The sequence below is a fragment of the Taudactylus pleione genome, unplaced genomic scaffold (genome assembly GCF_031769625.1).
Source record: "Taudactylus pleione unplaced genomic scaffold, aTauple2 ptg000685l, whole genome shotgun sequence".
NCBI lineage: Eukaryota > Metazoa > Chordata > Amphibia > Anura > Myobatrachidae > Taudactylus > Taudactylus pleione.
The window spans coordinates 5494569-5522090 of record NW_028285087.1 but is presented as its reverse complement, the minus strand read 5'-3'; the positions used below and the strand labels follow the sequence as shown (position 1 = coordinate 5522090).

General features: G+C 51.0%; 1 protein-coding gene across 1 annotated transcript in view; it reads left to right on the top strand.

The window, feature by feature from the left end:
- LOC148477893 (tumor protein p63-regulated gene 1-like protein) overlaps positions 1 to 27522 on the top strand; it is a 36185-nt gene that overhangs the window by 5714 nt on the left and 2949 nt on the right. Inside the window, exons 3-6 of the mRNA XM_088456035.1 lie at positions 19934 to 20939; positions 22984 to 23075; positions 23217 to 23393; positions 23551 to 23707. Of these exons, the coding sequence (XP_088312161.1) occupies positions 20766 to 20939; positions 22984 to 23075; positions 23217 to 23393; positions 23551 to 23707 (600 nt within the window). The 5' untranslated portion in view covers positions 19934 to 20765. The remainder of the gene's footprint in view (positions 1 to 19933; positions 20940 to 22983; positions 23076 to 23216; positions 23394 to 23550; positions 23708 to 27522) is intronic.

The window sequence follows — 27522 nt, the reverse complement described above, 5'->3', positions numbered from 1 at the left end:
GTAGAAAAAAATGGCTCCGATGTCTCAGTTCCCAAGGCCATACTGAGCGACCGTAGGGTTACTTAGAAGTCCGATAATCGACTGATCCGCTAACGATACTGCGTCTTCGTATTCAATCACTTGGATTTGTGAAACCGCTGGTGGGCGTCTCAAAACAAATCCCGGCGCCTGCGTCATTCGCATATTGCCGCACGGCCGCTGCAAACAAATTAGCAGCTGCAGTGGCATTTGCGTCCTTATCTGAATGAGCCCCTTTGTACGGGTGGTAGGGGTCCTGTTGGAAGAAGTGGGATGGATTAACATTTTACCAGTAATTCTTCTGGACCGATATATATATATCGGTTGCTTTTCACGCACCCTGTGGGTCAGTTATAATAAGAGAGGAAATTCTGTGTTGTTTTCCATTTGCGAAACTGCACCAGATGTTACGTGTAAGCACATAGATTACCAGCACGCAATGATGTCATGCAAATAATGGCAGAGCTAAAGGGGTGGGGGTATCCAGCCCTATGGGGCAATGCCTAACATAGATTCCCGATTATTGGGAATATTCACTCTGCGAGTGTGCAGAATAGGTCCTGTGTAGTCGCAAGCAGCTCCTTCTGTGCCTCTGCCTGATTGACAGGTAGAGGCACTTAAGGGGCGTTGCGGGGGCGAGGTCGGCCGGCATTCCCAGAAACGGGGGCGTGTCCGCCCCATTTTCCGTTAGTATCAAGGCCAGGGACTGCGTCGACCAACGCAGCTTCCTTGGCCTTGCAAGCCTGCCAGCCTGAGGATTACTCAGCTGGCTGTCGGCCCGGCGCTATCCACAATCGCGACCATCGACCACCGATGGTCGCGATGGTTAATCCCGTCTGTGACCTCCTGCTGCATTTGCATATTAGCAAGGACGGAATTGCAAAGCTGCACGCAGACATATACTGTAGTGTGTAGTGCACCAAGGTAGCTTTGCAATTCCGTCCTTGCTAATATGCAAATGCAGCAGGAGGTGCTGAATCACCCCCCTAAAACCTTGGGCAGGTACCGGATACAGGGGGTGATTCAGCAAGGGTAGCAATTGCAAAGCTGCACGCATGATGGAAGTAGGTTGGCCCTTAGGATCAATCGGTATGATGGAACCAGGGGCGCCGAAAGGGGGGGGAGAGCGGGTACAGATTACCGGGGCCCGGGCTTCCTGAGGGGCCCGGCGGGGGCCCGGGTCCGGCGCCGCTCCCCCTCCCTCACAGCAGCCCAGCACACAGCGTGTGCTGAGCTGCAGTGGAGACTGCTCGTGGCTGCTGAGCAGCAGCCAGAGCAGTCTCCTATGTCTGTGGGGGGGAGCGATCACACTGATCGTGCCCCCCCTAGCTTTGAGCAGGGCTGAGGGGCCCCAGAGCGCTCCCCTTCCCAGCGCGCAGCGCCACGAAGATCTTTTTTTTTTCCGGGAAGGGGGCGTGGCCACGCCTCCAACGAATAGGCCACGCCCCCTATAACCCGGGCCCGCCGCGGCTCTCAGCGGGCCTGGCTGGAACGGTATCCTGGCAATAAGGAATTAGTACACAGCAATCATGTACCGAAAACTCTGGGAGGGAAGCATGCCGTCTTTCACGCCTCACACCCACCTGTAGAACCACTAACCCTATGTTGACCATCCTTGGGCTAGTTTGCACTTTGACAAAGGCCCTATGCTTGTGGGTCTCCCTGATTTAGTGGAAACCAGGCCAGGCTGAAAGCCTCTGGGGCTTGTTGAGGATTTGGAACAGGGCATATACTGCCCCATTTACATTTATTGATCTATTTAATGATTTACAAAGGATTCCAACACATTTGAGCTAGAATTCCACTGGTACTAGAGTAAGACCTCCATTGGTTTATTGCTGATTAAACCTCTAAACAACCTTACTTAACACTTAAATTAATTAATAAAGGGACGTACACAATAACAGCTTGGCTAAAAGGTCACAGCTTTTATTTATTTACCAATTAATTAATTCACCTCACCGAGGTGGCCAGGAGACGCTGCATACTCCAGCTTTCTAGATGGAGACATACACGCGGAACGACTGAAACGCTCCCCTTAAAGAAGCACTTACACTGCGAAGGACTCGCCTCCCTCCTGGACCTAGTCAGAGTGCTTCCGTACACAAGAAGGACAAACTCACCATATACATCGAGGGCCAGCGCCCGCACAACGCTCTCTTGCGCCACAATAAAGCCACTGAGATGCAGCGTTCTCCCGCCATGCTGTGCCTTCCCTAAATGAGGAATAAAAAGTTAGCATAACAAACTAAGGGCCTGATTCAGAGCCGCTCGTAAGCGGCCGCTCGTTCGCTCCGAGCGATGTTTGCCCAACTGCGCATGCGTACGGATCGTAATACGCATGCGCGAACCAGTCAGTGCGGCCGAAAATCGTTTGTTCGCTAAATAGCGAATGCCTGCTATTTTGAGTGACAGGAGGAGGTGTATGTGGGTGGTAACAGGGGAAGGTGCTTGAAAACGGGGAGTGGAGATCCGAACGCAGGCGTGCTTAAAGGTCAAAACGGGCGTTTTAAGGGTGTGCATAATTAATACAGCAGCGTCATTGACCACGTCACTGGGTTATTTTATAGCCAGAACTGCTCGAAAGATTGTGGTAGCAAAAACCAACCACAAGAATAGCGAGCAGTTCATAAGCTGGTCGATGTACTCGATTAATCTAATAAATAGCGGACATGACGTAGGATGCGAGCGGCCAGGGAGCGTATTTTTTCAAAAAACGACCGCAAGTTTTGTTCGCTCGTTCAGACATAGAGGCGTGAACAGACCGCAAAGAGCGAACGGTTCATTTGAATAGCCACCCCTATTTTTTGGGCGAACGACCGCAAATAGCGTCCGGCTCTGAATCAGGCCCTAAAGCAGCAAAAGTTTTGGGCGGGAGGGTGGGCTCCAGAAATGTCAAAGAGGCTGAGCACATGCAAATCTACCTCTTTATACATCCACTTCAAACACACCCACAATTCACTCATTGGTCAGATAATTAACCACCTGACCAAAAACTCAGATGATCTACCTAGTAACAATGCTGTCAAGCCAGCCAATCAGCAAAAAAACCCAGGACTTATCTATTCTCAAGCCTAGTCAGCTTTCGCCTGTGATCATAGCTGCAGAAAATAACTGGGGATTAAGTGGCGAGCAGGGCCCTTAAAGAGCCTGCCCATGCCCCATTACTATTGGGGTGCGTGGCCTAGTTGCGGGAGGCATCCCCTTAAAAAAGAAAAATAGAGAACCCTATTTGCAGCATCGCTTGGCGCTGGGGAGTGGGGCGCTGTGAGCCACTCAGCCCATCACAAATCCAGAGGGGGATCGCTATTATATACATATAGCATTCCAGTGACCTATATACAATATGGATTACATCTTAGTGACATATATAATACAGACATTCCAGTGACATAAATGCAATCTAGAGGGCATTCTAGTTACCAATAATAAAATGCAGATAGTATTTTAGTGGTCTCAATGCAAAACACGATGGATACATTACTAATGATTACTCTACAGTCCCTATTCTATGTTGGAGGCCATTATTCACATAGCAAAATGCAGTATTCACGGAGGGCAGGGGCTCTAAATGCTTGATTTCGGAACAAAGGGAAAACAACAATTGCAGAAACAATAATAGAATGAGTGTATATCAGGTACTGTATATAAATGTATTAACGTATGGTATAGAAAAGGAATGTAGCATAAAATCATTTGTACATTCATGTAAAATCCCACATTAATATTAATGTAATTTACATAAATCCATCCTATCCTAGTAAACGAATATCAAACTTTGTAAATAAAAACTACTCTACAAACTAAAGCTGCATACACACGGGATGCAATCGGGAAGCCCGACAGCCGGCTCCCCGACTGCATTATCCCGGCGAGGGTTAAATGACAGGCGTCTACATCTAGACGCCGGGAGACCGGCGCCTGGCATCCCGATCGAAGGGATGCCGGGAGCCGCCAGCGGACAGCCGCGGGAGGTTAGGGTTAGGTTTAGGGCTCCCGGGGGGGGACTTAGGGTTAGGCACCCCCCCGGGAGGGTTAGGCTAGGAGGAGGGAGGGTTAGCGTTAGGCACCCCCGAGGAGAGTTTAGGGTTAGGCACCCCCTCGGGGGACTTAGGTTTAGGCAGCGGGGAAGGGGGGGGGTTATGAATTTAGAGGGGGTTATGAATTTAGAGGGGGATTAGGGTTAGGCACATGGGGGGAGGTTAGGGTTAGGCACCCCTAAGGAGGGTTAGGTTAGTAGATACTTACCTTAGGACGATCTTGATTTCCAGCGCAGTCGGGCTTCCGCTGCCGGGCTCTGCTGTTTTGTCGGGCTGCCGCTGCCGGGATTCGAACTCCCAGCCATGCGGCCGCCGGGATATTATACCGATTCCATACACACACAACGATTTTGTTACCAACGAATTTTTTTGCATATTCCCTTAATGAAAATCGTCTGACTGAACTACAAACGTGAACGCGCATAACGATAATCGTTCATCATTTGACTCAGAAAGTGAACGATTTTATCAAACGATTATCGTTAAACGATATTGTTTAACGATAATCGTTCAAAATTTCGTTGTGTGTGTATGCAGCTTTAGTACTCCCTTAGCATCCAATTATAATAATAATAATAATAATAATACAATTATATTAGTTACTCACCCAGGGCTTCACATCAATGTTACCATCCAGGAAACTGCAGAGATCAGGTAATATACTGTCTGCATTTTCTCCTTTACTAAAGTCACAGAAAACACTAGAGCCAAAACAGAAATAAGTAAGTTGGCCATTTTGTTAAACCCAAAGCTTATAATAACAATGGCAGATCCCCGCAAAATAAGTCTTATACTGTGAAATATCATGTAAAGTAGCCCTACACCACATATTTTCCTGTGCATCCTGGGGGTGTGAGGCAAAATCTGTGATGTTGAGGTGATGCTGGAGCGATATTGTGGCACTTATTTATCATGCACTTCACAGGCATGGATCCAACATCACAGAGAATTGACTTGTCCCCAAAGTGTTAAATGCAGACACTAATACCCTTTTTACCCTAATGTCCCGGGCCAGACATAGGGCCTGATTCAGACCCGCTCGCGACCGCTATGGCCCAGTGCACATGCGCACGACGGAGTCGGTTCCGTCGTGCGCATGCGCGAGATTCGGAGAGCGACGGGCAAACCGTCGCTCCGGGTCTCGTACAAAAGGGGGCGTGCTGTCGATGTTGAGTGACAGCATGCCCCCTTTGGTGGGCGGGCCGGGGGAGTGGCTGCCCCACTGACATCACACGTGATGTCAGTGGGAGAGATTTCGGCTCTGTGAGAGCTGAAATCTCTCTGGGTCTTGCGGCAACGAGACCCTACCACAAGGGTCTCGTCGCAAGCCCGATGGTCGTGATGGTCTTGACCATCGCGACCATCCTCCTGGCCGCTCGCTATAGCTGTGGGTGGTCACGTGACTGCACTGGGTGGTCACGTGACTGCACTGGCTTCACCGTGACTGGAGGTGGCTTCCCATTGGAAGCGCCACCTGTCAGTCACGCTGAAGACAGGCAGCCAGGGGGCTCTTGCGATAAGAGCTGCCCTTTGCAAATCTGCTGCTGCCGGGTGACGGGGTCTCCTCCCCCTCCTAGCCCCGGGAGCTTCCTGCTGGTGACCTCTGCAGGAAGTCCCAGGCTCCTCTTCCTCCTCCCAGCACCCGGAAGAGAAGGAGGCGGGGAACCCAGGAGGAGCAGGGAGGAGGCTGAGGTGAGGGGGGCCTGCAGTGAGAGGTGCTGGGTGACAGCGGGGTGGCGAAGTGGCGGGGAGTGGGATGTGGTAAGAAGCCCATAGGCTTCTATAGGGCGACGCCAGAAAAACCTGGCGTTACCCTCGCATCGAAAATCAGTACACATGAAAATGTGGTAAAAATCCCCAAAAAACAAGGTGTTTACCGCAGTTTTCCTTTAGTATATCCCGGCCTGTGTTTAAAAAAAATTAGTTAGGAGATGATTGGTTGGTACTTTGGGGTCTATGCAAGCACTAAGCCTTGGAGAGAGATAAAGTGGACGGAGATAAAGTACCAACCAATCAGCTCCTGTCATTTTTCAAAACACAGCCTGTGACATGGCAGTTAGAAGCTGATTGGCAGGTACTTTATTTCCGTTCACTTTATCTCCCCCCAAGGCTTAGTAAATAGACCCCTTATTAGCCTTGAATGGAGATAAAGTACCAGCCCACCAGCTCCTGTCATTTTTCAAACACAGCCAGTGAAACGGCAGTTAGGAGCTAATTGGCTGGTACTTTATCTCTGTCCAAGGCTTAGTACATAGACCATTTTATCTCTCTCCAAGCTTTGATACATCTACCATATGCTCCTCTTCAGTCCACAAATTCACAGAGTGTTCTCTTCTGGACCCAGCCTGGGGTGAACTCCCCTTTCTCACCCATGCTAGACCATCTCTGGTAGCTGCGCAAACTTCTATATCTGTACATACAGCCCATCTGCCAAGTCACACAACATAAAACAAACCTTTTACATCGGTTAATGAAACCTAGACAGCCAATGCCAAGTCCAGTGTTAGACAAACATGGGCACATTTTATCCATGTCAGGTACAGTGGCCCTGATTCAGAGCCGGAACGCTCTTTCAGAGCAGCATTTTTTTTTTTTGAGCCGGCCTTATTTATTTATTTTATTTATTAACAGTTTCTTATATAGCACAGCATATTCCGTTGCGCTTTATTGTAAACATTAATAGAACAAAACTGGGTAATAACAGACAGATATATGGGTAGGAAGGCCCTGCTCTTCACAGCTTTTGCGAGCGGCCAGGTGATGGTCGCGACCGTCGGGCTTGCGACAAGACCCTTGTAGTAGGGTCTCATCAATCGCATGCCCCAGTGAGCTTCCGGCTCTAATAGAGCCGGAAGCTCACTACTGTGGCCGCACCCAAATGGCAGGCGTTCCTTTGGGAACGCCTCCGTTTGGCCAGCCACTCCCCATGCCTGCTGTCAATCACAATCGACAGCCATCCCGTTTTGGTGCAAGACCAGTAGCCCGTCGCTGGCCGGATCTCATGCATGCGCACGCCGGTGCCGGCCCCAGTATGCGCAGTGTGGGACCCGCAACCCGCTTGTGAGCGCTGTTCGCTCTCGAGCAGGTCTGAATCAGGCCCAGTGTCTCCACTTCCTGGGTGTTTTCCAAGATTTTCATCCACCTGGGATAAAAAAAAAAATTATAACTTATTTTTTTTAGCTTGCGGCAATAAAAATGGTTGTCACCTCCTGCCGGGTTTTCAAGTGATTCTATTTACACATTTATTTATGTATGCACCAGAGTGTTTTAAGTACAAATTTTCACGGGGAAATTTGCGGAAATATTCGAGAGTCTGACCAGGTAAAAATACAGTTTGAGACAAAGATATCTGGACTTTGGAACTAGAAACACAGGTCAGCTATCACGTGATTTCAGTGTAGTGTTAGGCTAATTTACCTTTCACCCTCGTGTAATGAAGTGCATTTTCCTGTTGGCACAGATGTTACACCCTCCATCCTGCATGGTGGTACAGAGACTGACCTGTGCATCACATCCAGATTACTATGCTGAAGAGACTTCACTTTTATGTATGTAATATAGGAGACATGGGGGGCAGTGGGGAGACACGGTATAACTAAGGCACATTGTACACTGAACAGTACAGGATACATAGGGGGCAGTGGGGAGACGCGGTAACTATAGGCACATTATACACAACGTACACTGAACAGTACAGGATACAAGGGGGCAGTGGGGAGACGCGGTAACTATAGGCACATTATACACAACGTACACTGAACAGTACAGGATACATGGGGGCAGTGGGGAGACGCGGTAACTATAGGCACATTATACACAACGTACACTGAACAGTACAGGATACATGGGGGGCAGTGGGGAGACGCAGTGACTAAGGCACATTCTACATCTAGACGCCCGGCATTTCACCCTTGCCAGGATAAGACAGTCGGGAAGCCGACTGCCGGTATATAGGCAGTCGGCTTCCCGATTGCTTCCCCACTGAACAGTACAGGATACATGGGGGGCAATGGGCAGACGCGGTGACTATAGGCACATTGTATACAACGTACACTGAACAGTACAGGATACATGGGGGACAGTGGGGAGACATGCTGTGACTATAGGCACATTGTACACAACGTACACTGAACAGTACAGGATATATGGGGGGTAGTGGGGAGACACGGTGACTATAGGCACATTGTACACAACGTACACTGAACAGTACAGGATACATGGGGGGCAGTGGGGAGACGCGGTGACTATAGGCACATTGTACACAACGTACACTGAACAGTACAGGATACATGGGTGGCAGTGGGGAGACGAGGTGACTATAGGCACATTGTACACACTGCACACAGACCAGTACAGGATATATGGGGGGTAGTGGGGAGACACGGTGACTATAGGCACATTATACACAACGTACACTGAACAGTACAGGATACATGGGGGGCAGTGGGCAGACGCGGTAACTAAGGCACATTGTACACAATGTACACTGAACAGTAAAGGATACATGGGGGGCAGTGGGGAGACGCGGTGACAATAGGCACATTGTACACAACGTACACTGAACAGTACAGGATACATTGGGGCCAGTGGGGAGACGCTGTGACTATAGGCACATTGTACACAATGTACACAGACCAGTACAGGATACATGGGGGGTAGTGGGGAGACGCGGTGACTATAGGCACCTTGTACACAATGTACACTGAACAGTACAGGATACATGGGGGGCAGTGGGGAGACGCGGTGACTATAGGCACATTGTACACACTACACACAGACCAGTACAGGATACATGGGGGGCAGTGGGGAGACGCGGTGACTATAGGCACATTGTACACAACGTACACTGAACAGTACAGGATACATGGGGGGCAGTGGGGAGACTCGGTGACTATAGGCACATTGTACACAACGTACACTGAACAGTACAGGATACATGGGGGGCAGTGGGGAGACGCGGTGACTATAGGCACATTGTACACACTGCACACAGACCAGTACTGGATACATGGGGGGCAGTGGGCAGACACAGTGACTATAGGCACATTGTACACACTGCACACAGACCAGTACAGGATACATGGGGGGCAGTGGGGAGACGCGGTGACTATAGGCACATTGTACACAACGTACACTGAACAGTACAGGATACATGGGGGGCAGTGGGGAGACTCAGTGACTATAGGCACATTGTACACACTGCACACAGACCAGTACAGGATACATGGGGGGTAGTGGGGAGACGCGGTGACTATAGGCACATTGTACACACTGCACACAGACCAGTACAGGATACATGGGGGGCAGCGGGGAGACGCGTTGACTATAGGCACATTGTACACACTGCACACAGACCAGTACAGGATACATGGGGGGCAGCGGGGAGACGCGTTGACTATAGGCACATTGTACACACTGCACACAGACCAGTACAGGATACATGGGGGGCAGCGGGGAGACGCTGTGACTATAGGCACATTGTACACACTGCACACAGACCAGTACAGGATACATGGGGGGTAGTGGGGAGACGCGGTGACTATAGGCACATTGTACACACTGCACACAGACCAGTACAGGATACATGGGAGGTAGTGGGGAGACGCGGTGACTATAGGCACATTGTACACACTGCACACAGACCAGTACAAGATACATGGGGGGCAGTGGTGAGACGCGGTGACTATAGGCACATTGTACACACTGCACACAGACCAGTACAAGAAACATGGGGGGCAGTGGGGAAACGCGGTAACTATAGGCACATTATACACAACGTACACTGAACAGTAGAGGATACATGGGGGCAGTGGGGAGACGCGGTAACTATAGGCACATTATACACAACGTACACTGAACAGTACAGGATACATGGGGGCAGTGGGGAGACACGGTAACTATAGGCACATTATACACAACGTACACTGAACAGTACAGGATACATGGGGGGCAGTGGAGAGACGCAGTGACTAAGGCACATTGTAAACAACGTACACTGAATGGAATGGGTATGAAATACCGCCGGCCGCACGGTTCGATTCCCGTCAGCGGCAGCCCAACAGGAGCAGAGTGCGACGCAGCGGAAGCCCGACAGCGCTGGAAATCCCGATCGTGAATAGGTAAGTATCCACTAACCTAACCTAACCCCCCTAACGGGCGCCTAACCCTAACTCCCCCCCCCAAGTGCCTAACCCTAATCCCCCCTCTAAGTGCATAACCCTAACCACCCCCTTCCCCGCTACCTAAACCTAAGTCCCCCGGGGGAATGCCTAAACCTAAGTCCCCCGCGGGGGTGCCTAACCCTAACCCTCCCTCCCCCTAGCCTAACCCTAACCCTCCCGGGAGGGTGCCTAACCCTAAGTCCCCCGCCGGGAGCCCTAAACCTAACCCTCCCCCCCATGGCTGTCCGCACGCGGCGCCCGGTATCACTACGATCGTGATGGCGGGATCCAGTCTCCCGGCGTTGGGGAAATGCGGGCGTCTACATCTAGATGCCCGGCATTTCACCCTTGCCGGGATAAGACAGTCGGGAAGCCGGCTGCCGGTATATAGGCAGTCGGCTTCCCGATTGCTTCCCCACTGAACAGTACAGGATATATGGGGGGCAGTGGGCAGACGCGGTGACTATAGGCACATTGTATACAATGTACAATGAACAGTACAGGATACATGGGGGACAGTGGGGAGACACGGTGACTATAGGTACATTGTACACAACATACACTGAACAGTACAGGATACATGGGGGGCAGTGGGGAGACGCGGTGACTATAGGCACATTGTACACAACGTACACTGAACAGTACAGGATACATGGGGGCAGTGGGGAGACACAGTGACTATAGGCACATTGTACACAACGTACACTGAACAGTACAGGATACATGGGGGGCAGTGGGGAGACGCGGTGACTATAGGCACATTGTACACAACGTACACTGAACAGTACAGGATACATGGGGCAGTGGGCAGTCGCGGTGACTATAGGCACATTATACACAACGTACACTGAACAGTACAGGATACATGGGGGGCAGTGGGGAGACGCAGTAACTATAGGCACATTGTACACTGAACAGTACAGGATACATGGGGGACAGTGGGGAGACACGCTGTGACTATAGGCACATTGTACACAACGTACAATGAACAGTACAGGATACATGGGGACAGTGGGGAGACACGCTGTGACTATAGGCACATTGTACACAACGTACACTGAACAGTACAGGATACATGGGGGGCAGTGGGGAGACACGGTGACTATAGGCACATTGTACACAACGTACACTGAACAGTACAGGATACATGGGGGGTAGTGGGGAGACGCGGTGACAATAGGCACATTGTACACAACGTACACTGAACAGTACAGGATACATGGGGGGCAGTGGGGAGACACGCTGTGGCTATAGGCACATTGTACACAACGTACACAGACCAGTACAGGATACATGGGGTGTAGTGGGGAGACGCGGTGACAATAGGCACCTTGTACACACTGCACACAGACCAGTACAGGATACATGGGGGGCAGTGGGCAGACTCGGTGACTATAGGCACATTGTACACAACGTACACTGAACAGTACAGGATACATGGGGGGCAGTGGGGAGACTCAGTGACTATAGGCACATTGTACACACTGCACACAGACCAGTACAGGATACATGGGGGGCAGTGGGGAGACGCGGTGACTATAGGCACATTGTACACACTGCACACAGACCAGTACAGGATACATGGGGGGCAGTGGGGAGACTCGGTGACTATAGGCACATTGTACACACTGCACACAGACCAGTACAGGATACATGGGGGGCAGTGGGGAGACGCGGTGACTATAGGCACATTGTACACACTGCACACAGACCAGTACAGGATATATGGGGGGCAGTGGGGAGACGTGGTGACTATAGGCACATTGTACACACTGCACACAGACCAGTACAGGATACATGGGGGGCAACGGGGAGACGCGGTGACTATAGGCACATTGTACACACTGCACACAGACCAGTACAGGATACATGGGGGGCAGCGGGGAGACGCGGTGACTATAGGCACATTGTACACACTGCACACAGACCAGTACAGGATACATGGGGGGCAACGGGGAGACGCGGTGACTATAGGCACATTGTACACACTGCACACAGACCAGTACAGGATACATGGGGGGCAGCGGGGAGACGCGGTGACTATAGGCACATTGTACACACTGCACACAGACCAGTACAGGATACATGGGGGGCAGTGGGGAGACGCGGTGACTATAGGCACATTGTACACAGACCAGTACAGGATACATGGGGGGCAGCGGGGAGATGCGGTGACTATAGGCACATTGTACACACTGCACACAGACCAGTACAGGATACATGGGGGGTAGCGGGGAGACGCGGTGACTATAGGCACATTGTACACACTGCACACAGACCAGTACAGGATACATGGGGGGCAGTGGGGAGACGCGGTGACTATAGGCACATTGTACACACTGCACACAGACCAGTACAGGATACATGGGGGTAGTGGGGAGACGTGGTGACTATAGGCACATTGTACACACTGCACACAGACCAGTACAGGATACATGGGGGGCAGTGGGGAGACGCGGTGACTATAGGCACATTGTACACACTGCACACAGACCAGTACAGGATACATGGGGGGCAGTGGGGAGACGCGGTGACTATAGGCACATTGTACACAACATACACTGAACAGTACAGGATACATGGGGGGCAGTGGGGAGACACGGTGACTATAGGCACATTGTACACACTGCACACAGACCAGTACAGGATACATGGGGGGCAGTGGGGAGACGCGGTGACTATAGGCACATTGTACACAACATACACTGAACAGTACAGGATACATGGGGGGCAGTGGGGAGACACGGTGACTATAGGCACATTGTACACACTGCACACAGACCAGTACAGGATACATGGGGGGCAGTGGGGCGACGCGGTGACTATAGGCACATTGTACACACTGCACACAGACCAGTACAGGATACATGGGGGGTAGCGGGGAGACGCGGTGACTATAGGCACATTGTACACACTGCACACAGACCAGTACAGGATACATGGGGGGCAGTGGGGAGACGCGGTGACTATAGGCACATTGTACACACTGCACAGACCAGTACAGGATACATGGGGGGTAGCGGGGAGACGCGGTGACTATAGGCACATTGTACACACTGCACACAGACCAGTACAGGATACATGGGGGGCAGTGGGGAGACACGGTGACTATAAGCACATTGTACACACTGCACACAGACCAGTACAGGATACATGGGGGGCAGTGGGGAGACGCGGTGACTATAGGCACATTGTACACACTGCACACAGACCAGTACAGGATACATGGGGGGCAGTGGGGAGACGCGGTGACTATAGGCACATTGTACACACTGCACACAGACCAGTACAGGATACATGGGGGGCAGCGGGGAGACGCGGTGACTATAGGCACATTGTACACACTGCACACAGACCAGTACAGGATACATGGGGGGTAGTGGGGAGACGCGGTGACTATAGGCACATTGTACACACTGCACAGACCAGTACAGGATACATGGGGGGTAGCGGGGAGACGCGGTGACTATAGGCACATTGTACACACTGCACACAGACCAGTACAGGATACATGGGGGGCAGTGGGGAGACGCGGTGACTATAGGCACATTGTACACACTGCACACAGACCAGTACAGGATACATGGGGGGCAGTGGGGAGACGCGGTGACTATAGGCACATTGTACACACTGCACACAGACCAGTACAGGATACATGGGGGGCAGTGGGGAGACACGGTGACTATAGGCACATTGTACACACTGCACACAGACCAGTACAGGATACATGGGGGGCAGTGGGGAGACGCGGTGACTATAGGCACATTGTACACACTGCACACAGACCAGTACAGGATACATGGGGGGCAGTGGGGAGACGCGGTGACTATAGGCACATTGTACACACTGCACACAGACCAGTACAGGATACATGGGGGGTAGTGGGGAGATGCGGTGACTATAGGCACATTGTACACACTGCACAGACCAGTACAGGATACATGGGGGGTAGCGGGGAGACGCGGTGACTATAGGCACATTGTACACACTGCACACAGACCAGTACAGGATACATGGGGGGCAGTGGGGAGACGCGGTGACTATAGGCACATTGTACACACTGCACACAGACCAGTACAGGATACATGGGGGGCAGTGGGGAGACGCGGTGACTATAGGCACATTGTACACACTGCACACAGACCAGTACAGGATACATGGGGGGCAGTGGGGAGACGCGGTGACTATAGGCACATTGTACACACTGCACACAGACCAGTACAGGATACATGGGGGGCAGTGGGGAGACGCGGTGACTATAGGCACATTGTACACACTGCACACAGACCAGTACAGGATACATGGGGGGCAGCGGGGAGACGCGGTGACTATAGGCACATTGTACACACTGCACACAGACCAGTACAGGATACATGGGGGGCAGTGGGGAGACGCGGTGACTATAGGCACATTGTACACACTGCACACAGACCAGTACAGGATACATGGGGGGCAGTGGGGAGACGCGGTGACTATAGGCACATTGTACACACTGCACACAGACCAGTACAGGATACATGGGGGGCAGTGGGGAGACACGGTGACTATAGGCACATTGTACACACTGCACACAGACCAGTACAGGATACATGGGGGGCAGTGGGGAGACGCGGTGACTATAGGCACATTGTACACACTGCACACAGACCAGTACAGGATACATGGGGGGCAGTGGGGAGACGCGGTGACTATAGGCACATTGTACACACTGCACACAGACCAGTACAGGATACATGGGGGGTAGTGGGGAGATGCGGTGACTATAGGCACATTGTACACACTGCACAGACCAGTACAGGATACATGGGGGGTAGCGGGGAGACGCGGTGACTATAGGCACATTGTACACACTGCACACAGACCAGTACAGGATACATGGGGGGCAGTGGGGAGACGCGGTGACTATAGGCACATTGTACACACTGCACACAGACCAGTACAGGATACATGGGGGGCAGTGGGGAGACGCGGTGACTATAGGCACATTGTACACACTGCACACAGACCAGTACAGGATACATGGGGGGCAGTGGGGAGACGCGGTGACTATAGGCACATTGTACACACTGCACACAGACCAGTACAGGATACATGGGGGGCAGTGGGGAGACGCGGTGACTATAGGCACATTGTACACACTGCACACAGACCAGTACAGGATACATGGGGGGCAGCGGGGAGACGCGGTGACTATAGGCACATTGTACACACTGCACACAGACCAGTACAGGATACATGGGGGGCAGTGGGGAGACGCGGTGACTATAGGCACATTGTACACACTGCACACAGACCAGTACAGGATACATGGGGGGTAGTGGGGAGACGCGGTGACTATAGGCACATTGTACACACTGCACAGACCAGTACAGGATACATGGGGGGTAGCGGGGAGACGTGGTGACTATAGGCACATTGTACACACTGCACACAGACCAGTACAGGATACATGGGGGGCAGTGGGGAGACGCGGTGACTATAGGCACATTGTACACACTGCACACAGACCAGTACAGGATACATGGGGGGCAGTGGGGAGACGCGGTGACTATAGGCACATTGTACACACTGCACACAGACCAGTACAGGATACATGGGGGGCAGTGGGGAGACGCGGTGACTATAGGCACATTGTACACACTGCACACAGACCAGTACAGGATACATGGGGGGCAGCGGGGAGACGCGGTGACTATAGGCACATTGTACACACTGCACACAGACCAGTACAGGATACATGGGGGGTAGTGGGGAGACGCGGTGACTATAGGCACATTGTACACACTGCACAGACCAGTACAGGATACATGGGGGGTAGCGGGGAGACGCGGTGACTATAGGCACATTGTACACACTGCACACAGACCAGTACAGGATACATGGGGGGCAGTGGGGAGACGCGGTGACTATAGGCACATTGTACACACTGCACACAGACCAGTACAGGATACATGGGGGGCAGTGGGGAGACGCGGTGACTATAGGCACATTGTACACACTGCACACAGACCAGTACAGGATACATGGGGGGTAGTGGGGAGACGCGGTGACTATAGGCACATTGTACACACTGCACAGACCAGTACAGGATACATGGGGGGTAGCGGGGAGACGCGGTGACTATAGGCACATTGTACACATTGCACACAGACCAGTACAGGATACATGGGGGGCAGCGGGGAGACGCGGTGACTATAGGCACATTGTACACATTGCACACAGACCAGTACAGGATACATGGGGGGCAGTGGGGAGACACGGTGACTATAGGCACATTGTACACACTGCACAGACCAGTACAGGATACATGGGGGGTAGTGGGGAGACGCGGTGACTATAGGCACATTGTACACACTGCACACAGACCAGTACAGGATACATGGGGGGTAGCGGGGAGACGCGGTGACTATAGGCACATTGTACACACTGCACAGACCAGTACAGGATACATGGGGGGTAGCGGGGAGACGCGGTGACTATAGGCACATTGTACACACTGCACACAGACCAGTACAGGATACATGGGGGGCAGTGGGGAGACGCGGTGACTATAGGCACATTGTACACACTGCACACAGACCAGTACAGGATACATGGGGGGCAGTGGGGAGACGCGGTGACTATAGGCACATTGTACACACTGCACACAGACCAGTACAGGATACATGGGGGGCAGTGGGGAGACGCGGTGACTATAGGCACATTGTACACACTGCACACAGACCAGTACAGGATACATGGGGGGCAGCGGGGAGACGCGGTGACTATAGGCACATTGTACACACTGCACACAGACCAGTACAGGATACATGGGGGGCAGTGGGGAGACGCGGTGACTATAGGCACATTGTACACACTGCACACAGACCAGTACAGGATACATGGGGGGTAGTGGGGAGACGCGGTGACTATAGGCACATTGTACACACTGCACACAGACCAGTACAGGATACATGGGGGGTAGCGGGGAGACGCGGTGACTATAGGCACATTGTACACACTGCACACAGACCAGTACAGGATACATGGGGGGCAGTGGGGAGACGCGGTGACTATAGGCACATTGTACACACTGCACACAGACCAGTACAGGATACATGGGGGGCAGTGGGGAGACGCGGTGACTATAGGCACATTGTACACACTGCACACAGACCAGTACAGGATACATGGGGGGCAGTGGGGAGACGCGGTGACTATAGGCACATTGTACACACTGCACACAGACCAGTACAGGATACATGGGGGGCAGTGGGGAGACGCGGTGACTATAGGCACATTGTACACACTGCACACAGACCAGTACAGGATACATGGGGGGCAGCGGGGAGACGCGGTGACTATAGGCACATTGTACACACTGCACACAGACCAGTACAGGATACATGGGGGGTAGTGGGGAGACGCGGTGACTATAGGCACATTGTACACACTGCACAGACCAGTACAGGATACATGGGGGGTAGCGGGGAGACGCGGTGACTATAGGCACATTGTACACACTGCACACAGACCAGTACAGGATACATGGGGGGCAGTGGGGAGACGCGGTGACTATAGGCACATTGTACACACTGCACACAGACCAGTACAGGATACATGGGGGGCAGTGGGGAGACGCGGTGACTATAGGCACATTGTACACACTGCACACAGACCAGTACAGGATACATGGGGGGTAGTGGGGAGACGCGGTGACTATAGGCACATTGTACACACTGCACAGACCAGTACAGGATACATGGGGGGTAGCGGGGAGACGCGGTGACTATAGGCACATTGTACACATTGCACACAGACCAGTACAGGATACATGGGGGGCAGCGGGGAGACGCGGTGACTATAGGCACATTGTACACATTGCACACAGACCAGTACAGGATACATGGGGGGCAGTGGGGAGACACGGTGACTATAGGCACATTGTACACACTGCACAGACCAGTACAGGATACATGGGGGGTAGCGGGGAGACGCGGTGACTATAGGCACATTGTACACACTGCACAGACCAGTACAGGATACATGGGGGGTAGCGGGGAGACGCGGTGACTATAGGCACATTGTACACACTGCACACAGACCAGTACAGGATACATGGGGGGCAGTGGGGAGACGCGGTGACTATAGGCACATTGTACACACTGCACACAGACCAGTACAGGATACATGGGGGGCAGTGGGGAGACGCGGTGACTATAGGCACATTGTACACACTGCACACAGACCAGTACAGGATACATGGGGGGCAGCGGGGAGACGCGGTGACTATAGGCACATTGTACACACTGCACACAGACCAGTACAGGATACATGGGGGGTAGTGGGGAGACGCGGTGACTATAGGCACATTGTACACACTGCACAGACCAGTACAGGATACATGGGGGGTAGCGGGGAGACGCGGTGACTATAGGCACATTGTACACACTGCACACAGACCAGTACAGGATACATGGGGGGCAGTGGGGAGACGCGGTGACTATAGGCACATTGTACACACTGCACACAGACCAGTACAGGATACATGGGGGGCAGTGGGGAGACGCGGTGACTATAGGCACATTGTACACACTGCACACAGACCAGTACAGGATACATGGGGGGTAGTGGGGAGACGCGGTGACTATAGGCACATTGTACACACTGCACAGACCAGTACAGGATACATGGGGGGTAGCGGGGAGACGCGGTGACTATAGGCACATTGTACACATTGCACACAGACCAGTACAGGATACATGGGGGGCAGCGGGGAGACGCGGTGACTATAGGCACATTGTACACATTGCACACAGACCAGTACAGGATACATGGGGGGCAGTGGGGAGACACGGTGACTATAGGCACATTGTACACACTGCACAGACCAGTACAGGATACATGGGGGGTAGCGGGGAGACGCGGTGACTATAGGCACATTGTACACACTGCACAGACCAGTACAGGATACATGGGGGGTAGCGGGGAGACGCGGTGACTATAGGCACATTGTACACACTGCACACAGACCAGTACAGGATACATGGGGGGCAGTGGGGAGACGCGGTGACTATAGGCACATTGTACACACTGCACACAGACCAGTACAGGATACATGGGGGGCAGTGGGGAGACGCGGTGACTATAGGCACATTGTACACACTGCACACAGACCAGTACAGGATACATGGGGGGCAGTGGGGAGACGCGGTGACTATAGGCACATTGTACACACTGCACACAGACCAGTACAGGATACATGGGGGGCAGTGGGGAGACGCGGTGACTATAGGCACATTGTACACACTGCACACAGACCAGTACAGGATACATGGGGGGCAGCGGGGAGACGCGGTGACTATAGGCACATTGTACACACTGCACACAGACCAGTACAGGATACATGGGGGGTAGTGGGGAGACGCGGTGACTATAGGCACATTGTACACACTGCACAGACCAGTACAGGATACATGGGGGGCAGCGGGGAGACGCGGTGACTATAGGCACATTGTACACACTGCACACAGACCAGTACAGGATACATGGGGGGTAGTGGGGAGACGCGGTGACTATAGGCACATTGTACACACTGCACAGACCAGTACAGGATACATGGGGGGCAGCGGGGAGACGCGGTGACTATAGGCACATTGTACACACTGCACACAGACCAGTACTGGAGGAACTGGTTTCGTTTCTTTGATTTCCTGCTTCCCCTGTACAATACAGCCAAAGACACAACTGAGACACAGAACAAGAGACAGCAAGCGAGAGCAAGAGACAGAGAACTGGAACACAGCTAAAGAGACAGCAAGAGACAGACAACTGGAACACAGAACAAGAGACATCAAGTGAGAGCTAGAGACAGACAACTAGTACACAGAACAAGAGACAGCAAGTCAGAGCAAGAGAGAGAGAGAGAGCCAGACCAAGAGACAGGCAACTGAAACACAGAACAAGAGACTGCAAGCAAGAGACAGACAACTAGAAAACAGAAAAAGAGAGTAAGACAGTAAGCGAGAGCAAGAGATAGACAACTGGAATACAGAACAAGAGACAGCAAGTGGGAAAAAAAAGAGACAGACAATTGCCAGTCTGCCAGGCAGAACAAGAGATGGAAGATGAGAGAAACATATGGAACAGAGGGCAGTAAAAATCAGTCTCCTGGGACAGAGAGAGCACAAGTGAGAGTAAAACAAACCAAGAGACTGACAACTCCTATGCAGAACAGAACTGTTAAAGGGAAGAAGCCAAGTTAACAAGTGATAAGAAAAGAGACAGCTGTGTGAGAGAAAACAAGAGAGAGCGAACGTGATCAATAGACAGGCAACTGAGAAACAAAATAGAAAACAAAAAACTGACAGCTTGGCCTAAAAAACCATAGACAGCACTAAACAAGAGACAGCCAGGACAAGGAAGTGTAGCTAAGAGAAAGAGACAACTGTGAAAGAAAGCATAGAGACGGGGAGCAAGTGAACGCTAAAGAGACCAATCTGCGGATCACATCGAGCGGGCGTCAGAGACAGATTTGTGCAGCGCTAGAGCCTCACACATCCGCAAAATGGACAAAGCACAGACCGTCCCCTCTGAGACCCCATCACCTGCTGACATTGCAGACCCCAAACCACCAATGGACGCCGTGTACACCCAGGAGCCCCGCGCTACCTTCACCCCCCAGCGCATTGATGTAGGGGCAAAGCTGAGCCCTTCCAAAGAGGATTTCTTCATATTTAGGGTAACTGTGACATTTATACTAGTATCATACATCCCAGCTGTCCTATTGTGGCCCTGAGCCACCCGTATTCCTCTGTCCTTCCATACTCTCCATCTATAGGTTATGTAGTATATGTATGTACTGTATATACACTGAGCTCTCCATTATCCCATTTATAGCACCCACCCTGTGTATTATATCATTCTCTATAACAACTCTGCTTATTAAGGGTCAGCCTAATCATTTTACTGTCTGAGGGGTTATGACTGAAATGGCCGCCTTCTCATTCCTTATCGAATCTACCGCTAACATTTCTATGCGGATTGTGGGGGTGATTCTGAGTTGGGCGCAGTTTTGGCGCATCTGCTGCTACGCATTTATGGTAATTCCTTTGCCGATTGGAATCCTATTCACACCCCTACTGGCTGCAGCACAATACTGTCAAAGCGCGCACAAAGACAAGGAGGGCTGTCGGCCTACGGCAGGCGCAGAATGTCCTCCCCCCAAAAAAACCTGGTGCCTGCCTTATTAGTACTCTCTAAAAGAGATACGCAAATGTTTCTGATAATTAACTCAATTAGGATTTTATAGGATAAAGGGCCTAATTCAGATATACCCAAACCCGATGTCTACGCACATCTCCAATGTTTTTAGATCTGAGCATACGCAGAAGCCGCGCTGCACGTGCGCAGTTCTGGGGCTGCGATTTCCCCAGCAGTGCCCCAAATGCTGCACCATGATTGACAGGCTGCTGGCGTTTAGGGGCGGCGACACCGAGAGTGCCCCCCTCTTTTTTCACCTCTATTATAGTGCAGTGTTCTAGCCTCATGATGTCTGGTATATAGATGCCAATATGGCTTTGGGCAGGTGCAAACAAATATGCCCCACTTACTGTACAAAGCAGCCTACAAAGTGCATTGGTTACATTCCTGTGCTTCTGGATGGTCCACCGAGTGCACCTCTACATCCATCTCTCTGGAGGCGCCTCCATAAACCAGATGTGCATCTAGCTGTGTAGAGCGCCAGGGACATCTCCAGAGCTTATACAAATAAAAAATCATAAAACGTAACATCCTACATCCTAGCTCCTGAGGAGCTCCCTTACCATTTTCTGTTGTTCTCCTAAATATTGCTCAGTTTATCCTCATTGATGACTTTAATTGATCATAAGTGATATACATATGGACTGTGGGCCTGATTAATTACAGATCACAACTGCGATTGCAATAGCGATTACGCACGGAGTCTCATTGCATTAGTATGCTAATCCACTGCGATCGCTACGAAGCTGCAGCACTACATAAGGACGCCCACTCTAACTTACACACATCCGTAATACTTAGCAAGACTGCAAAACCATCGGTAACATGGAGTACCATTGCAGCCTCACGCACACTTGCACAAGCTCTGACCTTACTCAGGAATTGCTAACCTCATCGCACGCTATCAGGCCTCAGGCTGCGTAAGGCACCGCAGTGGATAATTTATGCACGCCCCTGCACTGGCACGCCTGTGTTTCGCCCCGTCACCTCCCACAAACGGCACTTTCTGTCAATCACTCTGCGACGGGTCTGCGTAGTCACGATCGCAGTGGCTGGTTTGTGCACTGCGATTCATACGCAGATCACAGCAATCGGCCGATTGCGTGCGTATTAACAACTGCGATCCGTGATAAATGAGGCCCTATTATCAAATAATTAAGCTCTACAGAAGTAATCAGGTGAGCCCAGGTTAATTCAGTGCTTCATTCAGAAGCTGGCATATATTTCCTGTGTAGAATGTGACAGTTCCGTGTCATACCAGCGTGACCTATTTCAGCCAATGCACAATCATTTGCTCCTGTTTGCCCAACTTAGTTTCCAACTGTGGTCCCCCGAGCTGTATTTAGCAGTGTATCTTTTAACGTCAGCCCCGAGTATAGTAGTTGGATGTTTTGAGCTTTGTAACCGACGTCCAGCGTAGGGTGATCAGGATGGGGTTGGCACAGTCCATTATCTATCCGAAGGAGCTCTTCTCAATAACTGCTGTTAACCCTCCTGACTTTACCCATTTGTCCCAACAATAGCCCTCGGTTGCCCAGCAAGCTGTACAAGAAATTCAAAGCCATTTATCTCAGGATGAGGACGGGAACCTGCGGAGCTCCTGGATCCTGGCACAGTAATGCTCTGTTCCTTATTTCCTTTACTACCTCTTTCATATTACTCATGTCACACTCATCTCTATTCCTCTTTCTTAATTTATTTCTCTCCTTCATCTTCATTGGTCTTTGAATCCGTGACTAATATATCTCCTCCGCAGGATCAGCCACTGGGGCACAGAGCGTGAGGTCCTGGCGTTTCTCTGCGAGAAATCCCTACTGATCTGTTACTATGATTTTGTCGAGCTTGGTAGCTCGCGAGTGTTTCGCATCCCCCTGAATTACATCGACTCATTGACCTGGGGACCTCTGTCGTATCCTCGGATGGCTCTTAACAAGTGAGTGCTCTGGAGGACATATACGAAGGGAACCTTGACAAGTGATGGTGGAACAATTATGGTATCTAAGGTGTCTTCATATCTCTGTGCTCTTCGTGCTCCGTTTTTCTTGTGTCTAATGTTTCCAAACTTTTTTACTCCATTCTGGTTAATCCAGAAGAGACGCCTACGCTCTCCAGGTGAGGTGGGACAAGCTCCGAGAACCCCCTTCATTGTTCTCCTGGTGGAATCCTTGGACACTGGACCTCTCGTACATTAACCTCATCCAACACCCTGGAGATACCACGGAAAAACACTTGAAAGACATGTGCCAGGTGAGGTGGGCGGTGACCATAATATACCAATATTTAAAAGAGCAATTGTGGGATAAGTAAGACTTTCGGTGCTTGTGAGTACGATATGAAATAACGTTAAAACGTGGTCATTAAGGGTAACATCTAAATATCTAGTAGATTGTTTCTTAATATGTATTTAGGCCACGTGTAGTCTGGCGCGTTTTAGAAACGGTGGACAATGGGCCTGATTCAGAGGGTATCGGAGGCGCGCTTCGTCTTTTGTGGTCACCCGTCTGCGTCTTTATGCAAATGCCGCTACGAAGCCCTTCCCTGGTGTACAGCCATGTGTATGAATGTGCAAGGACTGGGACGCCCACTGTTAGCGTCTGTGGATGCAGTCATTCCGACTGGTGGGTCTTCAGACACCATCATCAGTCGCGCCATCAACACTTGCACCAGTCCTGTAGCAGGTGCAGATTTACGACAGGGCATGGCCTCCTATGTGAGCGGTTCTGCATCTGTGTACGCAAACACTTCAGCGACACGCTCATTATATGGACTCTTTTTGCGCAGAATAGGAGAATATTGTCCATCTGAGAGATGGTTCATGGTGGAAAGCCTTTAAAGACAACTATTGGGATTTTTCTATTGGCAAAACTAGGCTGGTTGTTCCTTTTAACCACTTAACTGGCGTGGTCGTATGTGATGCAATCGGAGACAGTGCTTCATCTGGCTAGGTCGCAACACATGCGACTACGCCAGCGCGTTCTGTCCCCGGCTCCTGCAGAGGAGAACCGTTCTGCACAAGTGCAGAATGTATCTATTCTGACTCCCCGAAGTGATGCAGTGGTCTGTGGGCCTGATTCAGAGCCGGATGCTCTGACCAGTGCGCTTGCTCTGAATCAGGGACCTCCTACCCACAGCTTAAGCGTGCGGCCAAAAAGATGGTTGCGATGGTCAAGACCATTGCGACCATCGGGCTTGCGACGAGACCCTGCGGTAGGGTCTCGCTGCCGCAAGCCCTGGAGTGATTTTGGCTCTATCAGAGCCAAAATCACTCCCACTGACATCACTAGTGATGTCAGTGGGACCGGACCCATACGGTAGGCGTTCCCATGGGAACGCCTCCGTCTGGCAGCCACGCCCCTGGCACGCCCACCAAAGGGGGCGTGCTGTCAGTCACCATCGACAGCATGCCCCCTCTGGTGCGAGACCCATAACGACGGCTTGGCCGTCGTTATTCGGGTCTCGCGCATGCGTACGACGGAGCTCCCTCCGTCGTCCGCATGCGCATTTGGGTACCATCGACCCGCTTGCGAGCGTCCTGCGCTCGTGAGCGGGTTTGAATGAGACCCTGTGACCGCCATCATTACTGCCGGAATCGCGCCCGTGCAGCATACTGCCCGTGGTGTGGCCCCACCCCCAAATCCGCAAGCAGAAGCGAGGCTGAGCTATTGCTGCCTCATCTCTCGTCTCCATGCAGTCCCAGGGAGCTCCACAAAGCTGGTGAGTGTTACCTATAGAAATGATTACAATAAACAAAGAAGATGGTTATAAGTTATAAATCTCTTATTTGTATAATTCTAATCATGTTTATATCAAATCTCAGCAGTATGACAGGGGAGGGCCCTGACTGTACGTCCCTGGGTTAGGGGAGGTTGTAAAACATCCCCTAGGGATAATAGCTAGCATCTAATTGGTTGCTATGGGCAACACCTTCACTTCTATAAACCCACCACTTTAGTAAATATGCCCATGTATCTATGAAAAGGGTAAAATATGAACCTCTGCAGGGATTACTACAGTAGCAGACAGACATCTCCTGGATAAAGTGGGTCAGATTAATGCCGCACCAGCGTGACCCATTTCACCAGGCTCACTCTCGCTTACTACCATTTGTCCAATTAATTTTCCAGCTGTGGTCACCCGAGCTGCATTCAGTTGTGTTTTTTTATATTTTTTTTAAACATGATCTCTGATTATCGCAGATAGGGGGTGATTCAGCTTGGCACGCAGGCTATAGATATATGATGTATGCACGCAGGCTATAAATATATGATGTATGCACGCAGGCTATAGAAATATGATGTATGCACGCAGGCTATAGATATATGATGTATGCACGCAGGCTATAGATATATGATGTATGCACGCAGGCTATAGATATATGATGTATGCACGCAGGCTATAGATATATGATGTATGCACGCAGGCTATAGATATATGATGTATGCATGCAGGCTATAGATATATGATGTATGCACGCAGGCTATAGATATATGATGTATGCACGCAGGCTATAGATATATGATATATGCACGCAGGCTATAGATATATGATGTATGCATGCAGGCTATAGATATATGATGTATGCACGCAGGCTATAGATATATGATGTTTGCATGCAAGCAGATTCGCAGTTCCGTCCTTGTAAATATGCAAATGTAGCAGGAGGTGTATGTACATCCCCTGTTGCGTTCGCGATCCCAGCACTGCGACCGAGGTCGCAGGCTGGGATAACCTTCGCGACTATTGGTCGCGATGGTGGACAGCGCCGGCCCGCCAGCCAGCTGAGTAATCCTCAGCTTACTTAGGGTGGCCGGCCTGCAGGTCCAGGAAACTACGTCCTGGACGCAGCCCCTGGTCTTGCCACTCCCGTAAAACGTTTCCGGGAACGCCGGCTGACCCCGCACCGCCCCTTAAATGCCTCTGCCTGTCAATCAGGCAGAGGCATCAAAGGGCTGCGTGCGATCACGTTGGACCCGCCTTTCACATTCGCAGAATGGGTTCTGAGCACGTGCAGATTCCCTATGTTTGTGAATCTGCGCTGCGTGCAATGCTAAATTAGCCCCTAAAAAATACGTGGTAAAACAGAAGCCGTCCACTTTGTATTGTGTTTTCAGTGAAATAGATTCATGTTATTCCAAACTATTATAACCTGTAGCATTACACGTGGAAATATTATACATGAATATTCTATTGTATATACAGTCACCTGTCACATTTGATATCCCAAAAACATTATAATGTAATTAGCTCATGTGGGAAATGTTACCGATTGCTCATCTCTGCTCTCAACACTGCATGTTTTCCATCTTTCCTTATAGAGTCACTGTTGGAAATAGACAACAGTGGTGGTATTGCCCATAGCAACTAATCAAATGATGTCTAGAATTCAATAGAGAAATTATAGCAACAGTCTGATTGGTTGCTATGGCAACACCATTGGAAGAAGCTGTAGTAAACCTACCCCATGGGGAGATAGCTCATTCTATAAAAGTCTCTTTCAACAGGACAATCTAGATCTCATCAGCAGTATTGTCAGGTGTGCCGAGAGGGGAGAGCGGATACTGATTACCCGAGCTTCTTGGGGGGACCCAGGCCAGCTGCTGAGGGGGACAAATTTGCAACACACTTAGGGGGAAAGTGATCAAAGCCTGCAGATAAAGTGGAGAGACATAAAGTACCAGCCAATCAGCTCCTGTCATTTTTCAAACACAGGGGTCTATATATTAAGCCTTGGAGATAAAGTGGACGGAGGCCAATCGGCTCCTAATTGTTACTTTACAGGCTGTGTTTGAAATACGACAGGAGCTGATCGGTTGGTACTTTATCTCTGTTCACTTTCTCTCTCTAAAAGGCTTAGTACATAGGGGGTCTATTTATGAAAGCTTGGAGAGAGATAAAGTGGACAGAGATAAAGTACCAAACAATCAGTTCCTGTCAGTTTACAGGCCGTGTTTGAAAAATTACAGTGAGGAGCTGATCGGTTGGTACTTTATCTGTCTCCAAGGCTTAGTACATAGGGGTCAATTCATGAAAGCTTGGATAGGGATAAAGTGGGCGGAGATAAA